Here is a 14,134-nt window from a genome sequence, read left to right as displayed (position 1 = left end):
TTTGTTTTTACAATCTTTGTTTTACCAATAAATAAAAGATATGATAAAGAGTTCCCAGAGCACTGTGGATTAGCTAAAGCTACAGCACAGCTGCTGATTTACAGCACAGTTTGTCTGATTGAAACATTGGACTGAACCACTTGACAAGACCTTGAGAATTAAAATATTATGTGACTAAAAAATATTTATAATTTTTTCATATTTTTTAAAATCTTGACCATATTTAAAAAGAAATAATGTACAAAGCTACTATAAATTCCCTTTATAGTACCCCTTTTTCTTTTTATATTGAGGGGACCTTTTACTGTTCTGCCCCCACAGCTCTGTCCATCTGCCAGATCTCTGTGAAGTAGAGCAGCACACTTCTGCCTTGCAGCACTGGGGTCTTTGGTTCTAATCTCAACCAGGACATTCTCTACATGGAGGTTTTATGTTCTCCCTGTGCCTGTATGGGTTTCCTCTGGGTACTCCATGATCCTCCCACAATCCAAAGACATGGTAAGCTAATCGGCTCCTTTCCAAAATGGCTCTAGTATGTGTATATATGCATGTGAGCTAAGGATCTTAGATTGTAAGGGCAGGTGCTAATTGTCGGCACTGAGTAAATACCTGCAGTAAATAAATATTCTGTAATTCTGTGTATGGGGGAGCATGTGACCGTCTCCTCCTCTTATTATGCAGTACATGATACCCGAGCTGCTGGCCCAGCCCCTACATAAACTACACACAGAGCTTACACGGGCCTTTAAGCCTAACATGATTAAAGGGGAGCAAGGAGAAGGTAAGTATTAGAGTACTGTGACAGTATGTTTTATTCAGGCATGTTTGTGTTGGAACTGTTACCTAGCAATTCTAAAAGGAAGAAAACCATCATGTGGGGCTCCCCACCAATATTGTCAGAAGGATGTCTTCCATTAACGCATATTAACACAGTGTAAAACCCTGGCATGTAGGAGTTCCTGTTATCTGCCAGCATGGTGTCATTCCATTACATTCCACTAGAGGGGGAAGTAGGAAATTACAGTTTGCATCAGCGAGTAAAAGAAAACTGATCATATTTTATATATTCTTATTCTTTTTTTTTTCTTTTAGGATAAAAGTACATTCCTTCTCATCTTGAATGCAAAAGACTTTACAGAAATTGCCAGAGCAGAAGTGCCTTTGCAGATTCCTTATGGTTTTCATGGTATCTTTGTACCTCAAACAAACTGAATGTGAAGTTATGAAGACTGCCTTATGATTACATATCACTTTTAATTATAACTGTAAAGAACATAAATATATAATGTATATTAACCAAATACAGGCTTTTATAACATTGGAATACAAAGTTGTATTGTTTACTTACGATCACTAAAACTGGATAAAAAATCAACTTTTTGAAATGCTTATTTGTAGTGTTTTTCCTTTCTATAAATGTTATTCACTTACAATGTACCTTTGAACTTGCTAGAAAATTAGAATTCTTCAGGGGTGTCAGTTACCTATCACAACCCCTCCATCCTGACATGTCACAGCTCTCTCCTCTCTGGGAGTGTCTGATTATCATCTATGCTAACCCAGCTCTTACACCCCCACCTCCCTGCATAAACTTTTTGGTAGCTGTAGGGGGAGTAGAAAAGTGGAATACTTTGAACTATCAGTGGGGTGACAACTCTAGATCTGCTGGGGCTGCTGACATCACACAAGATGGTGGCACCCAGCAGCAGTCTCAGGCAGCGGTGGCTGGTGCTCAGTATTTTGGGGGGGGGGGGGTGGCGGCAATCTAATGCTCCCCCCCCCCCCAAGGGGAAAAAGATGGGAAGAACGCAATCCCAATCACACCAACACCCCCTGCGGGAGATGGACGGAAATGTGGTAATCGACAACAGGCCCCCCCCCCCGCAGGAGAAGGGCGGGAAGGTGGCAATCAGAGTCCTTCTTACCTTAGGAGGCAGGGGGAAGGAAGAGCCTAGGCTGAACCTCTGAAAGCAGTGCAGAGGAGGCAACGTTTCCCAGAGAAGAGTCCGGTCTCCATCTCACCTCCTTCCTTCACCGCCATGGACAGAGGGGCCGCCGATCACACCCACTTCCCTGTCCCGGTTCCTGGACGGAGACCTCTGAGGGATGAAGAATGAGCTGCGGAGGACCCCCCCTTTCCAGCAGAAGTAAGGAGAGGGCTAGGACTGCAATGCTTCTCCTCCCGGCCGAACAGGAAGTGGATCCTGAGACTCCTTGGCCAATCGGGTCTCAGGACCCCCTTACTGATTGGCAGGGAGGAGAATCAGGAAGACAATAAGGAATATTTGCTATTGTCACACAACTGGGTGGACTCTGGGGAACAGTGCTCGGCGCCCCAAGCCCACCTTTTATTGAAGCCAATTAGAGCCTCTAAACATGTGCTTCAAAAAAGAAAAAAAATCCCTATTGGAATCCATGGGACATGCCCTGCATGTACCGTATATTAGGGTCCGGGAACGTATGGATTCCAATAGGAATTTTTTTTTTTTTTAACCACATGATTAGACCCCGAGGCACTAATTGGCTTCAATAAAAGGTATATTAGGGGCCGGCACATGGGAACTACATGGATGGGCCGCCACTGGTCTCGGGGCATTCGAATGTTTACAAAAGGGAAGTTTTGACAGGTGAATAACATGTATTAGATATATTAAATGTATATATAATTTCATGAGAAGATTTATTCTACATCATTAGTGACAGGGTCTTTTTATTGATCGAAATACGGAAGGCCGGAGAGTTAGTATTCACCTAAGGTCTAACAGTTACTTTCTCAGCTGCCTTCTTTTACAATATGCAGCACAAAAAGCTCTTTGTAGACATCTCAGCAGTACTACATATTCTTTAACCACTTCTCACCCAGGCCTATAGCCAGGGGGGGCCAAACATTGTGGGGGGGGGGGGTGTCAGTGGCTGAGTAGCAATGCTATGGGGGTGCGCTCCGCACCCGGATTGGGTGACACTGTCTGACACCATCCCGAGGGCATGGCTCTGGCTGCTCCTTTGGTAGTTTTTTTGACAGCCGGAACACCCCCAGTGCCGCAGCCGCAATAGCCTGGTCTGGTTACTGTTTTTCTCCTGGTAGCTCCACCCACCACTGCTGAGCAGCAGAGCTGAGTGTGTCATCATTCTCCACCGGGGCGGCTGCTGTTGCACACTGTGTCCACACAGTCTTCTGGAGTCTGGACCTCCCTAGCTGAAGCTGAGAGCCCGAGGTGAGCTGGTGATAGGGGCTGTGTGGATTGTGAGAAGAGGCTGGTGGAGTGTGTCTGCCCTGCCACCCTGTGCTGGTCTGACAGAGAAGGGGGGGAGGTTGCTGTGTCCACCACCACCCCAGGTATAGTGTAGCTAACCTGATAAGGGGGGGGGGGGGTTGCAGAATCCAGGCGTCTCTTAAATACACTTTGCAGAATCCAGGTATGTGCTATATACAGGGTGCAGAATCCAGGTGTGTGCTATATACAGGTTGTAGAATCCAGGCGTGTGCTATATACAGGTTGCAGAATCCAGACGTGTGCTATATACAGGGTGCAGAATCCAGGCGTGTGCTTTATACAGATTGCAGAATCCAGGAGTGTGCTGTATACTGGTTGCAGAATTCAGGCCTGTGCTATATACGGGGGGGGGGGGGGTGTTGCTGTGTTCACCACCCAGGTATAGAGTAAATGAGCTGGTCTGATAAGGGGGGAGGGGTGTCTGCAGCCCAGGTGTAGACAGACATTGACCTACACTCACATCTTGCAACCATCATATGCTTCCAGCAAGCAGCAGGTCACATCAGTATCTCGCCATATTCCCTGCGGCCATGAGATCCCGTCCATGGTCCAGCAAGCAACAAGCCTTGTCAGCAGGTCAGTTCCAAAATCTGAATCAATTCATGATGCCATTGTCTGCTGTCCCCAGGGACAGATCCGATCCAGGGAGATCGCCATACACTGGGATTTTGATAGTAAAATAAGACATATAGGGCAGAACTGAACACTGGTACTGGTGCTGAACATAGAGATCAACCTACACAGGGAGGTACTAACAATAGCTGCATACCTGAACCCTGTACTCTCTACGTAGAGTAGCCCTGAACCCTGCACTCTGTATGTAGCGACCCCTGTACTCTGTATGTAACACACCCCTGAACCCTGCATTCTGTAGGCAGAGCACCCCTGAACCCTGCACTCTGTAGGTAGCGCACCCCTGAACCCTGCACTCTGTACGAAGCTCACCCCTGAACCCTGCACTCTGTACGAAGCGCACCCCTGAACCCTGCACTTTGTATGTAGCGCATCCGTGAACCCTGCACTCTGTAGTTAGCGCACACCTGAACCCTGCACTCTGTAAGTAGCGCACCCCTGAACCCTGCACTCTGTACGTAATGTACCCCTGAACTCTGCACTCTACGTAGCGTACCCCTGAACCCTGCACTCTGTACGTAGCGCACGCCAGATACAACCGGCCCTTTGAGGGCAACCATACTGCTGATGCGGCCCACAATAAAATTGAGTTTGACACCCTTGCTCTAGAACTTTATAATCTGATACTACAGATCCATAATATGTGGAGCACCTTTTTTATGCACTTCTTTAAAATGTCTTTCAAAGTGATCAAACATAGTGGATACAATTGTCTTCACCAGTTTCTTGGAATAAACTCAGGAAGTTTCTGATTAAAAGGAAGATGAGTCTGTTGTCAATGTGACTAAAGTTCATCTCACTCAGAAAGTGATTGCAGTAAGTAAAAAGCGAGTGAAATGCATGTGTGATTTCCAATAGCGGGTGCGGTTAAAACTGTCCTTTGAAAATTGCTAGGATCCTTGGAATATATTTAACTGTCCAGAAGATGTAGTGTGTCGACAACTTTCCCATTAATGGGATTTTTAAACATTGAAAGATTCATTTTTCTTTCCTTTCTTCTTTAAAGAGCCAGAAGATGAGGGGGTTTGATTCAACTTTCTTTTCTTACCTGGTGTAAATTCTTTATTTAAAGGGCTGCTTAGCATTCTTGGTGTACCTATATCCAAATCTGACTCATCACTAGACATAAATTCTTGCAGTTGTTTTACTCTAAGCTGGTTGTTGATTTCATTCATCTTAGCTTGAACACTTTTCATAGTATTTTCCAGTGCTCTGCTCTGGTCATTCGATATCACCTGATTGGATATAATAGATTTTTGTAACTCTAAAAAGTTGGTTTTTAGCACCTGGCTCATTCTTTTTTGCAGCTTTAAGCTTTCAGACACACTCTGTCGTAGTATGTTGAGGATCTCATTTGTTTGCTGTTGTTGGGCAATAAGCTGATCTAACTTACTGTCCCAGTTTGGTAATTGCTGTTGAGGAGACTCGGTGGATGTGGGCTCTATGATTTCTTTTGACGTTTCAGCTGCCTGGTACTTAGATGGTTTTGATACAGCAGCAGATGAGTTTATGTTCTCTTTTAAAGTTTTTTTTTTCTGGTGCTCAACTGCCTGTTTTGATACATCAGCAGATGAATGTATGCCCGTTTTTAAAGGTTTAGTTTTATGGTGCTCAAATGGTTGCTTTGATAAATTGACAGATGAGTGTATTCCCTCTGTTAACGGTTTTGGGTTATGGTGATCATATGGTTGCTTTGACACATCAGCAGATGAGTGTGGAATGCACATATCCTCAGGGCTATCGACTATCAAGATCTCTGACGATATTTCTTCGTTTTGATTGACAATGAAATCATCTTCTGAATCCGGCATCTCACCTGGAAAATATCGGTAAAAATAAGAGCTTTAGCTTAGTATTAAGACAGTGTCAAAAAAAAGTCTTATTAAAGCGGAACTTCACCCTCCAGTCCACCCCCCAACTTTTTTTTTTCCCTAAGCCTTACCCTACCTGGTGGTGAGTTCTGCTAACTTTTGATACTCACCCACCCAGCGAATCCAGCACTATCCAGCTGAGAGCCTCTTCTCTTCTGCCAGCTTGGTCCCGTGCCGCCATGTTTCCCTGTGATGTCATCTCCACCCGATGATGCGTGGACATGCCCGTCCCTTCTCCTATCCTCAATGAAAGCCTATGCCTCATGGGATATGTGACATATGTAGCACCCTCTACCAATAGGTAGGTGTTAGTATAGGATTTTTACTAGTTAGTCTGTCAGCACAGGTAAATATAGGCAGGCCTGTGCTTTGAGCTAAGCCTGTCTGTTTTGATCTGGGGGCAGGGAGTGGTTAGTGTAGCAGTGGGTGTGACCATCTGTAGTTCTGAGGCACCTCCCCTGCTTCCAGGGAGAATGTACTAAAAAAGGGGCAGAGCCTGGAACTGGAGTGGCAGGCAGCTCACGTGGGATCCCTGACCAATCAGGTGAAGCTTTCTGAACGTATGGTCCAGTTAAATTCTCCATCAAGGACTCGGGGCAGAGAAAGGTCGGTGAGTGTACCACAGTGGAGGGCTGGATGTGCCAGGAAGTCTGTGAGGGAACCTTACTTCTACACGGTCATTAGTGAAGTCCTCATCATTACACGATCAATGATGAGGAGTCCTGGATCAGAGGAGAGACTGTGGAGAGTTTTGTCAAATCAATGTGGCCTGAGGGCACAGGATTTGCAAGCAGGGCTAGCTGGGAACAGTAGTCCACCGCTCAACATGTGCTTTTAAACTACTAGGCCTCCGGGAAGAGGTACTGCAGGCCTCTTGCCTAGTAGCAGCGATCAACTAGAGTCTGCATGAGGAACTATTCAGAGTGGGTCCTTTTTGCGTAGCCCCCCTGGCGGTTTTCCCGAGTGTGGCTCGGGGTTAAAATTCAGGACCATTAGCGGTAACCCCGAGCCACACTCGGGATTACATTGCAGGATCCTGGTGTGGCTTTACTTACCTTGTCCCCAGGATCCTGCGATGTACCCCGCTGTGTCTGCGGGCTCCATCCTCCTCCGAAGCCTCTCCGTGCCAGGCTCCGTTCCCTGCGAACGGCGCGACGCACAGGAGCGGAGCCTGGCGGCAAATTCAAAAAAGTGTAAAATCATAACACATACAGTACTGTAATCTTACAGATTACAGTACTGTATGAAATTATTTCACATCCCTTTTGTCCCCAGTGCTTTGTCCAATGCCCTGCATGCAGTTTTATGTTATATATGCTGTTCTTTCTGCCTGGAAACTGGAGATTGTCCATAGCAACCAAAAAGTGTCCCTTTACATCAAAAGTGGCTTTAGACCAGCTAGAAAACAGCGATAGTAAATTAGAACACTTGCAGAATTGAGCGATAGTGAATCGTGGGTAAATTTATTTTACTATTAATTTTTATTTTTTTTTAATTATTTATTTTTATTTATTATATTATAATTTATGTTTTTGTGTTTCAAACTTTATCATACCGGGGATATCTACTAGACTCTTGTTTGGACAGATTTAAGTGTGTTATTGTTAAGAATTACAGACCTACAATATAAAACGCCAAATTTCCATGCAAAATAATTGTACCGCTTTCAGCACCTAAAATCAGAAATAATCATACCGCCAGGGAGGTTAAAGAAGATGTGACACTACACTAATAACTACAGTATAAGTTTGCGCGGGAGGAGAGGACTTCTGGGAACATCACCCTTACACGGTTATGGGTAAGGAAGTTCTGGAAGCAATAGTCTGCGGAAGTTAAGCAGAGGAGGAGCAAAAGTCTGCATGGTGATGCAGGGAACAGACTGTAGTTGTTAAAACATGTACATCAATTCTTCAGACTCAAACTATGTGCTAATCTGTAAAAAAATCACTAAATATGATGACAAAGTGAATTATTCTATGGGCATTTCATATACCCCTTACCCCCAACCAAGTTGTACCCCCCCAATAAACAAAAACAAAACCAGCAAAGGACTGTTCATTGTCTCTGCAAGTGATATATGGGAGTCTGGCAGCGGGGTGATATGGTGGATGTTGGTTACTAGTAGCAACTACACCGCTACACATACATATCCCAGGTGGCACAGCGTTCAGTGGAGAGGTGGGATGATCTGCTTTAAAGACCGAAGGTATGCCTGAGCTTTAAATCTTGAAATTAGGAACTGTACTGCAGACTGTATGATAGAAATTAGTAAAACAGAAAAACATATGAACTAAGCTGCTTGCTTACACACCTCCTGAGCTATCCAATAAAGCATGTCTTGCCTTCTCTTAAAAAAAAAATCCTCACCTATATGTGGCTACACTCTGCCTACACCAAAATAAAAACATACCCAATTCCCACTATCGAGGAACTATATAATCGCATAAGAGAAATACATCTTATCTTATGGAACAACTTACATCTAGAATCCACAACATGCTCAAACAATACAATAACTTCTGGGACCAGTAGAATGTGTACCTTTTCAAGCTCTAACTAGAGGTATAGGATCAGGATATAGAATGTACCCTCTCTAACCCCCTTCTCACATACTTCTAACCACCCCTCCAAAGTGTATCATCTCCTACTGTAATTATCCTGGTACAATTTTATTTAAAACGTTTCCTTCTTACCTCTCCTTTCACAATAAAACCTACGCTACCTTGTAGTAACATCTAAGCAACGCCAACTACCTAGCTGCCCACAAAGGTACAGAGGAGTAAAAACAACCTGAAGACAATTTAAACCCCCCCACCCCCCCAAAAAAAAACTACCCACTCTCTTAAAATAAAAGTATGGGAATTTAAAGAAATAAAATTACATATTCACCTAGGTGGATGCAGCATCGGTCTGATGCTGCATTTGCCCCCCCCCCTCCCCTCACCTCTAAGACCAAAAAATGTGCGAGCAAATACTGCTGATCACTTGGTTTTTGGTCTTTAGCGAGACTATAAATCGCCAGCTCTCTGCTCTGCCGTTCCAGCACTCACTGGAGCTCTGGGCTGTGGAGGGGGTGGGAGCAGCTGGTTAGGCTCTCAGCAACACACTGAGAGGCTGAGCCAACTGCCGGTGAGTAATCTGTGTGGATCCTGATTTTGGCTAGGTTCACACTTGGCCTCAGTCTGCGGGCTGGTTTTGGGTGCTCCCACAACCATCTGCAGCCAAATCCCATTGCTCTTACCAGACACGCTGGGCTCCCATTCATTCTGATTAGCACCCCCACGCATCTTAAACTATAGCATGTTTGTGGGTGCAGGAACCGCAGGTAAATCGCATGGTCAAAAAAGATCACGCAATTTCCCTGTGGCTGCTTTTTTAAAAAGGTGCATGCACCCCGGAGGGTGGAGAGAGAGCACGGGCACTAGCAGAAATAAACTAAATAGGAGGGGGGCAGCGGCATATAGGGGAACCAATGCCCTCCATTTTCCTCCTGAGGGAAGCAGGCATTCAACGGCTGCAGGAGGAAAATGGAGGGGGTGACAGACCCAACCTGGGACAAGGGCTCTTGAAGGGGACTGGGGCTAGCCTTCCACCCACTGATTATGGCCCCTGGAGGAGACTGGGGATTTTGTCTGCTTCTTATGGTCAGAGCATGGTAAAGAGCTCAGTTCAGCCTCTGATCCCATGGAGAGAGCAGATCATTCTCTAATGATGGACAACAATGTGATGACGCTGAGAGCGAGCCTTGGATTAATTCTCTGAATAAGGACAATAAAGTTTCTCTTTTGGAGTGGATAGAAAGGTCTAATATTGGTTTTGTACAGGTTAATGGTCAGAGGAAATATGGTGGGCCTTCTGTAGACTGAGTTTCGGAAGCTCCTTCACTTGAGACACAGAAATATTTATCGACAATATCCCTCAAATCTATGAAGATAAATTACTGTATTTATCGGTGTATAACACGCACTTTTTTCCCCTTAAAATCAGGGGAAAATCGTGGGTGCGTGTTATACGCCGATCCCCGCTATTTTTGTGATCTATCGCCGCGATCGCCGCTGACATTCACATAGCGTGTATTTTTAAATATGGCGCCGCGGAGTTCAGAGGGACTCGGCGGCGCTCGTTCAGCTGAACGAGCGCCGCCGAGAACACAGTGACTGGGCGGAGCCGAGATACACATAGCCGAGGGTTCTCGGCTCTTCTCGGTGCCGTTCACAGTCCCGCCCAGTCCCGCCATTGGACCGCTGTTATGTCCATCATAGGGACTGGGCGTGACTGTGAATGGCGCCAAAAAGAGCAGAGAACCCTCGGCTATGTGTATCTCGGCTCCACCCAGTCACTGTGTTCTCGGCGGCGCTCGTTCAGCTGAACGAGCGCCGCCGAGTCCCTCCGAACTCCGTGGCGCCATATTTAAAAATACACACTAAACTTGTGTATGTCGGCGGCGCTGGGGAAAAGGCTGCACTGACCACTGGGGACAAGGCTGCACTGACCGCTGGGGACAAGGCTGCACTGACCGCTGGGGACAAGGCTGCACTGACCGCTGGGGACAAGGCTGCACTGGGGCAAGGCTGCACTGGGGCAAAGCTGCACTGGGGCAAGGCTGCACTGACAATTCTGCACTGGGGCAAAGCTGCACTGACAAGGCTGCACTGGGGCAAAGCTGCACTGACAAGGCTGCACTGGGGCAAAGCTGCACTGACAAGGCTGCACTGGACACTGGGGCAAGGCTGCACTAACAAGGCTGCAGATGAACACTGATGAGGCTGCATTGATGGGCATTTAAATGTAAGTTTTTTTTCCTTAAACTTCCCTCCTAAAAGTTTTTTTCCTTAAAATTCCCTCCTAAACTTGGGGTGCGTGTTATACGCCGGCGCGTGTTATACGCCGGCGCGTGTTATACGCCGATAAATACGGTATCTGAAATAAATAAATAAAATAAAAAATATCTCATACACCCTATTTGGGTGGTTATATTACAGCAGCTCTACGGGTGAGAGACTGATGTTTTCTGTGGCACAGAGATAATTTGCTAATTTTGCTCCATTCATTTTTGCCTCCGTTCTCCGTTCCCACAATGATACAATAATTAAGTTACTTTTACTTTACACAGATGAACTCTGCAATTATTTGCTCAATATAAATTGTAGAGGGTGACACCAGAGTGTTGTTCTGCGCGTGTTATACGCCGATAAATACGGTATTTCCACTTTTTAAGACTGCTGGAACATTGTATGAGTTTTGTCTCATGATGACTTGTCTAGTGGACATATTACACAAGTAAATGCTGGTTAATGAGATTTGAATAGCCCTAGGTCTATCTGGAGAACTGGTGCCGAACTGTCTGAGTGGGCACTGACCTGAGTCACCTAGGATTGCCTAGTTACTTAGCTTAATTAGCTTACTGTTTAATTAGATTACTGTTTACGTTTATGTTAGCTGTTCATTAGATGTACCGATATTACTGTTTACAGTTTCAATTGTTTAGGATAATGTGATCACATTCTTACCTGATTTGTGTACTGTATATTCTGTGTAAATTTACAATAAAGTCAGTTCCAGTTTGCACCTAGGCTAGTGTGGCCTAGTTCTTGGTTGCAATGCTCAGCTATAATACTTGGTTCCTGGTTCCAGAGTGGAGGAAGCTTTATCTTGGTTGAGTGCTAGGCAGTCTGTCACAGAGGATATTGGTTCCCCTATATGCCACCGCCCCTCCTATCTGGGTGCGCAAAGGGGCTGCACGGCCCCCATGGAGCATGGAGTTGAGTCACAATTGCGACCCCTGTAGCTACACCCCTGCTTTTTATGTTCAATGACTTTGATTTATGAGGATTTTTTTCATCCAGAAATATATACTTTTGTATTTTTTGCTTTTTTTAAAAGTGTTTGTTTAATAGATATACAGAGATTTGGGAGGATTGAGCTTATTTATAGATGCGCTTATTTATGGTTGTATGAATTTTTAGGTGATTTTTTTACATTTTGCAGAACAGCATTCGAGGGTGGTTAAATAAATAGTGTGGATAAGTGTGATCTGCCCTAATTGGTTATCGAATTCAAATTCCCGGGAAAACTTTAGTTTAGAGTAGGGAAGATTTAGAGTGTCTGTCAAGTTTTTGTTGCTGTCCTTGGTGAGGAGAATTGCCCTCACTGCCTCCCAGGACAGGAAGTGATGTTATTTCTCTCCAGCAGAAATAAATGATTCTGAGTGGAGAGGAAAAGGGTTTAGAAGGTGTTTATTTTTTTGTTTATTTTGCTGTCTGTGCATTCTTGTCTTGGTGGCAACCTCAGTCCTCCTTTCCTAAAACTGGTGCCACAGGCACAGGAAGCAGGAAAAAATCCCCTTAAAAGATTACAGATAGATAAAAGCCTCAAAGAAATTGAACAGCACTGCTCCAAGCTTTGGTTTACTATCTCTACTATTAAGCCCTTTAATAGGGTGAAACACGTAAAAGCATGGAGCCAGGCAGAGATCATCTTGTGCAATGAATGTATTTACTGTTGTTGAGATTGGAATGGGGTTATTGCCCTTTTTGAAGGAAAGTCTGTCACAACTTTTTAACTTTTCCCCTCAATTCCTCGATCCAGCAAGTGATTTCTAGCTAGTGCTAACTGGGAATAGAAAATGGTCAGTGAAATACAGCAGCACATGTTTGTATACTGTCCAGAGTTTTCTGTATCATATACACTGTTCACACAGCAGATTACAGCATAATACTGTGGGGGCAACTGCAGAATGTGTATAGTACAATCAGTTCCATTGTTCTAACAAGGAACACTACACTGCAAACACAAGTCTTAATCCGGCCATAGATGGTTTAAATTTCAGCAGGTTCAGCAGGGACCAAGCTGATTGTACCCAAGCTGATCAATCAATTCAGTCAAATCGAGTTGAATTTTTCGTGAGATTATTGCCTGCGGCTATAGCCGCTAGAAATAATCACTGTGTGTTCTCCCAGCGGAGGCAGCTCCACCCTGTCGGGAGAACACAATAGAGGTGGTTGCAGGAAAGAAAATCACACTGTCCATGGCTGGCTTTACCAGCCATTATCAATGTGGCCAGTTGGATGCTCTAAGTCAATTCCTAATTTTCTTTCATCTTTGAAAAAGAAATTCTTATATATATATATATATATATATATATATATATATATATATATATATATATATATATATATATATATATATATATATATATAATTTTTCTGTTTTCTTTATAATTTTCTATACTTAATTAAGTTAACTCAATTGGTGGCCTATCCATGCCTACAGTTTGAACCCAATAGGGGTAGGCTGAATCAGGCTATCAAATACTGTATTTCTATGAGATTAATCTTATGAACCTAGGTAACTAAATTGGTTATAAATGAGTAGCGTGACAATGTTAACCTGTATTGTTAAGTAAATACTTTCAATAAAAATCTATTGTTTAAAAAAAAAAAGAAAAAAGAAAAGAAAAAGAAGCTCAGAAACCTAAATCACTAAAATCTCACATAGGTTTTAACATGTTAATGTAATTGCAAAAGTTGCTTTTATTATTTTTATTATTGCAGCTTTCATTAAAGTGGAACTAAACCCACTTAGCAGATTTCAAAAAGAAAGCTCAAGTTAGAAATATACAGTAAATGTTATGAAATGCCTATAGCACATCTAAAGCCAAAAACTGTAATAAATTGCAAATTACCACTCCTAAAGCTAGCCACACACTGCAAACAGGTAAATGTATCTCTTGCATGGGGGTGCTCACCATGGAGTGCATGTTTAGCTCCTTGCCCCAGCTAACAAGGTAAAGAAAGGGGTGGTGGAGAGTTGAGGGGGTGCTGGTGAAATATGGTGTAGCACTAACTCACGGTGGAGCTGCTGGTTTAAGCGGGTCTGTTACCTTCACTTTGCTTCCCTCTGTTTCACCGGCACCGGGTCTAGGGTTCCGTTGAGTTTACCTCTGGACGACACACGCACCAACACTGGAGTACGTTTTCAATGCTTTATTAAACAGACAAACTTTAGGAAGTAGCAGGAAAGAGGCGGAAAAGGAAACTTTCAGGAGAAACTCAAATGTTATCTTGTAGAATCTTAGCGGTAAATGTCCTGGTAGAATTCAGATAATTATGTGGAATGCGCTCCTCTTGTGGGACACACTCCTTGCTCGTCTGGATAGGCCTCACGCAGCACGAATCAAAAGTCTCTGCCACAGACTTGTTTGGGGGGTAAATCCATACGATCCTCTGCCACAGGATGTATCAGATTTTCTGTAGTGAAATGTCAGTCACAGTGCCTGAACCTTTAAGCCGAGCCGGCAACACTATGCTGTATAGTTACTTCTTTTGGATACGTCCTCCAGCCGAATCACCAGGC

General features: G+C 44.2%; 2 protein-coding genes across 11 annotated transcripts in view; one reads left to right on the top strand and one right to left on the bottom strand.

The window, feature by feature from the left end:
• LOC141111115 (carotenoid-cleaving dioxygenase, mitochondrial-like) overlaps positions 1-1,389 on the top strand; it is a 79,102-nt gene extending 77,713 nt beyond the window's left edge. For both annotated transcript variants that reach the window (XM_073603133.1, XM_073603132.1), the window contains exon 12: positions 1,093-1,389. In XM_073603133.1, coding sequence (XP_073459234.1) covers positions 1,093-1,212 — 120 coding nt within the window. In that variant the 3' untranslated portion in view covers positions 1,213-1,389. The remainder of the gene's footprint in view (positions 1-1,092) is intronic.
• The window catches only part of LOC141111116 (uncharacterized), a 134,060-nt gene continuing 121,160 nt past the window's right edge, over positions 1,235-14,134 (bottom strand). For all 9 annotated transcript variants that reach the window (XM_073603135.1, XM_073603140.1, XM_073603142.1 and 6 more), the window contains one exon: positions 1,235-5,724. In XM_073603135.1, coding sequence (XP_073459236.1) covers positions 4,871-5,724 — 854 coding nt within the window. In that variant the 3' untranslated portion in view covers positions 1,235-4,870. The remainder of the gene's footprint in view (positions 5,725-14,134) is intronic.

The sequence above is a fragment of the Aquarana catesbeiana genome, linkage group LG10 (genome assembly GCF_042186555.1).
Source record: "Aquarana catesbeiana isolate 2022-GZ linkage group LG10, ASM4218655v1, whole genome shotgun sequence".
In the NCBI taxonomy this organism is placed as follows: Eukaryota; Metazoa; Chordata; class Amphibia; order Anura; family Ranidae; genus Aquarana; species Aquarana catesbeiana.
The sequence above is the reverse complement of the archived record's forward strand: the minus strand, read 5'-3'. Positions and strand labels throughout refer to the sequence as shown.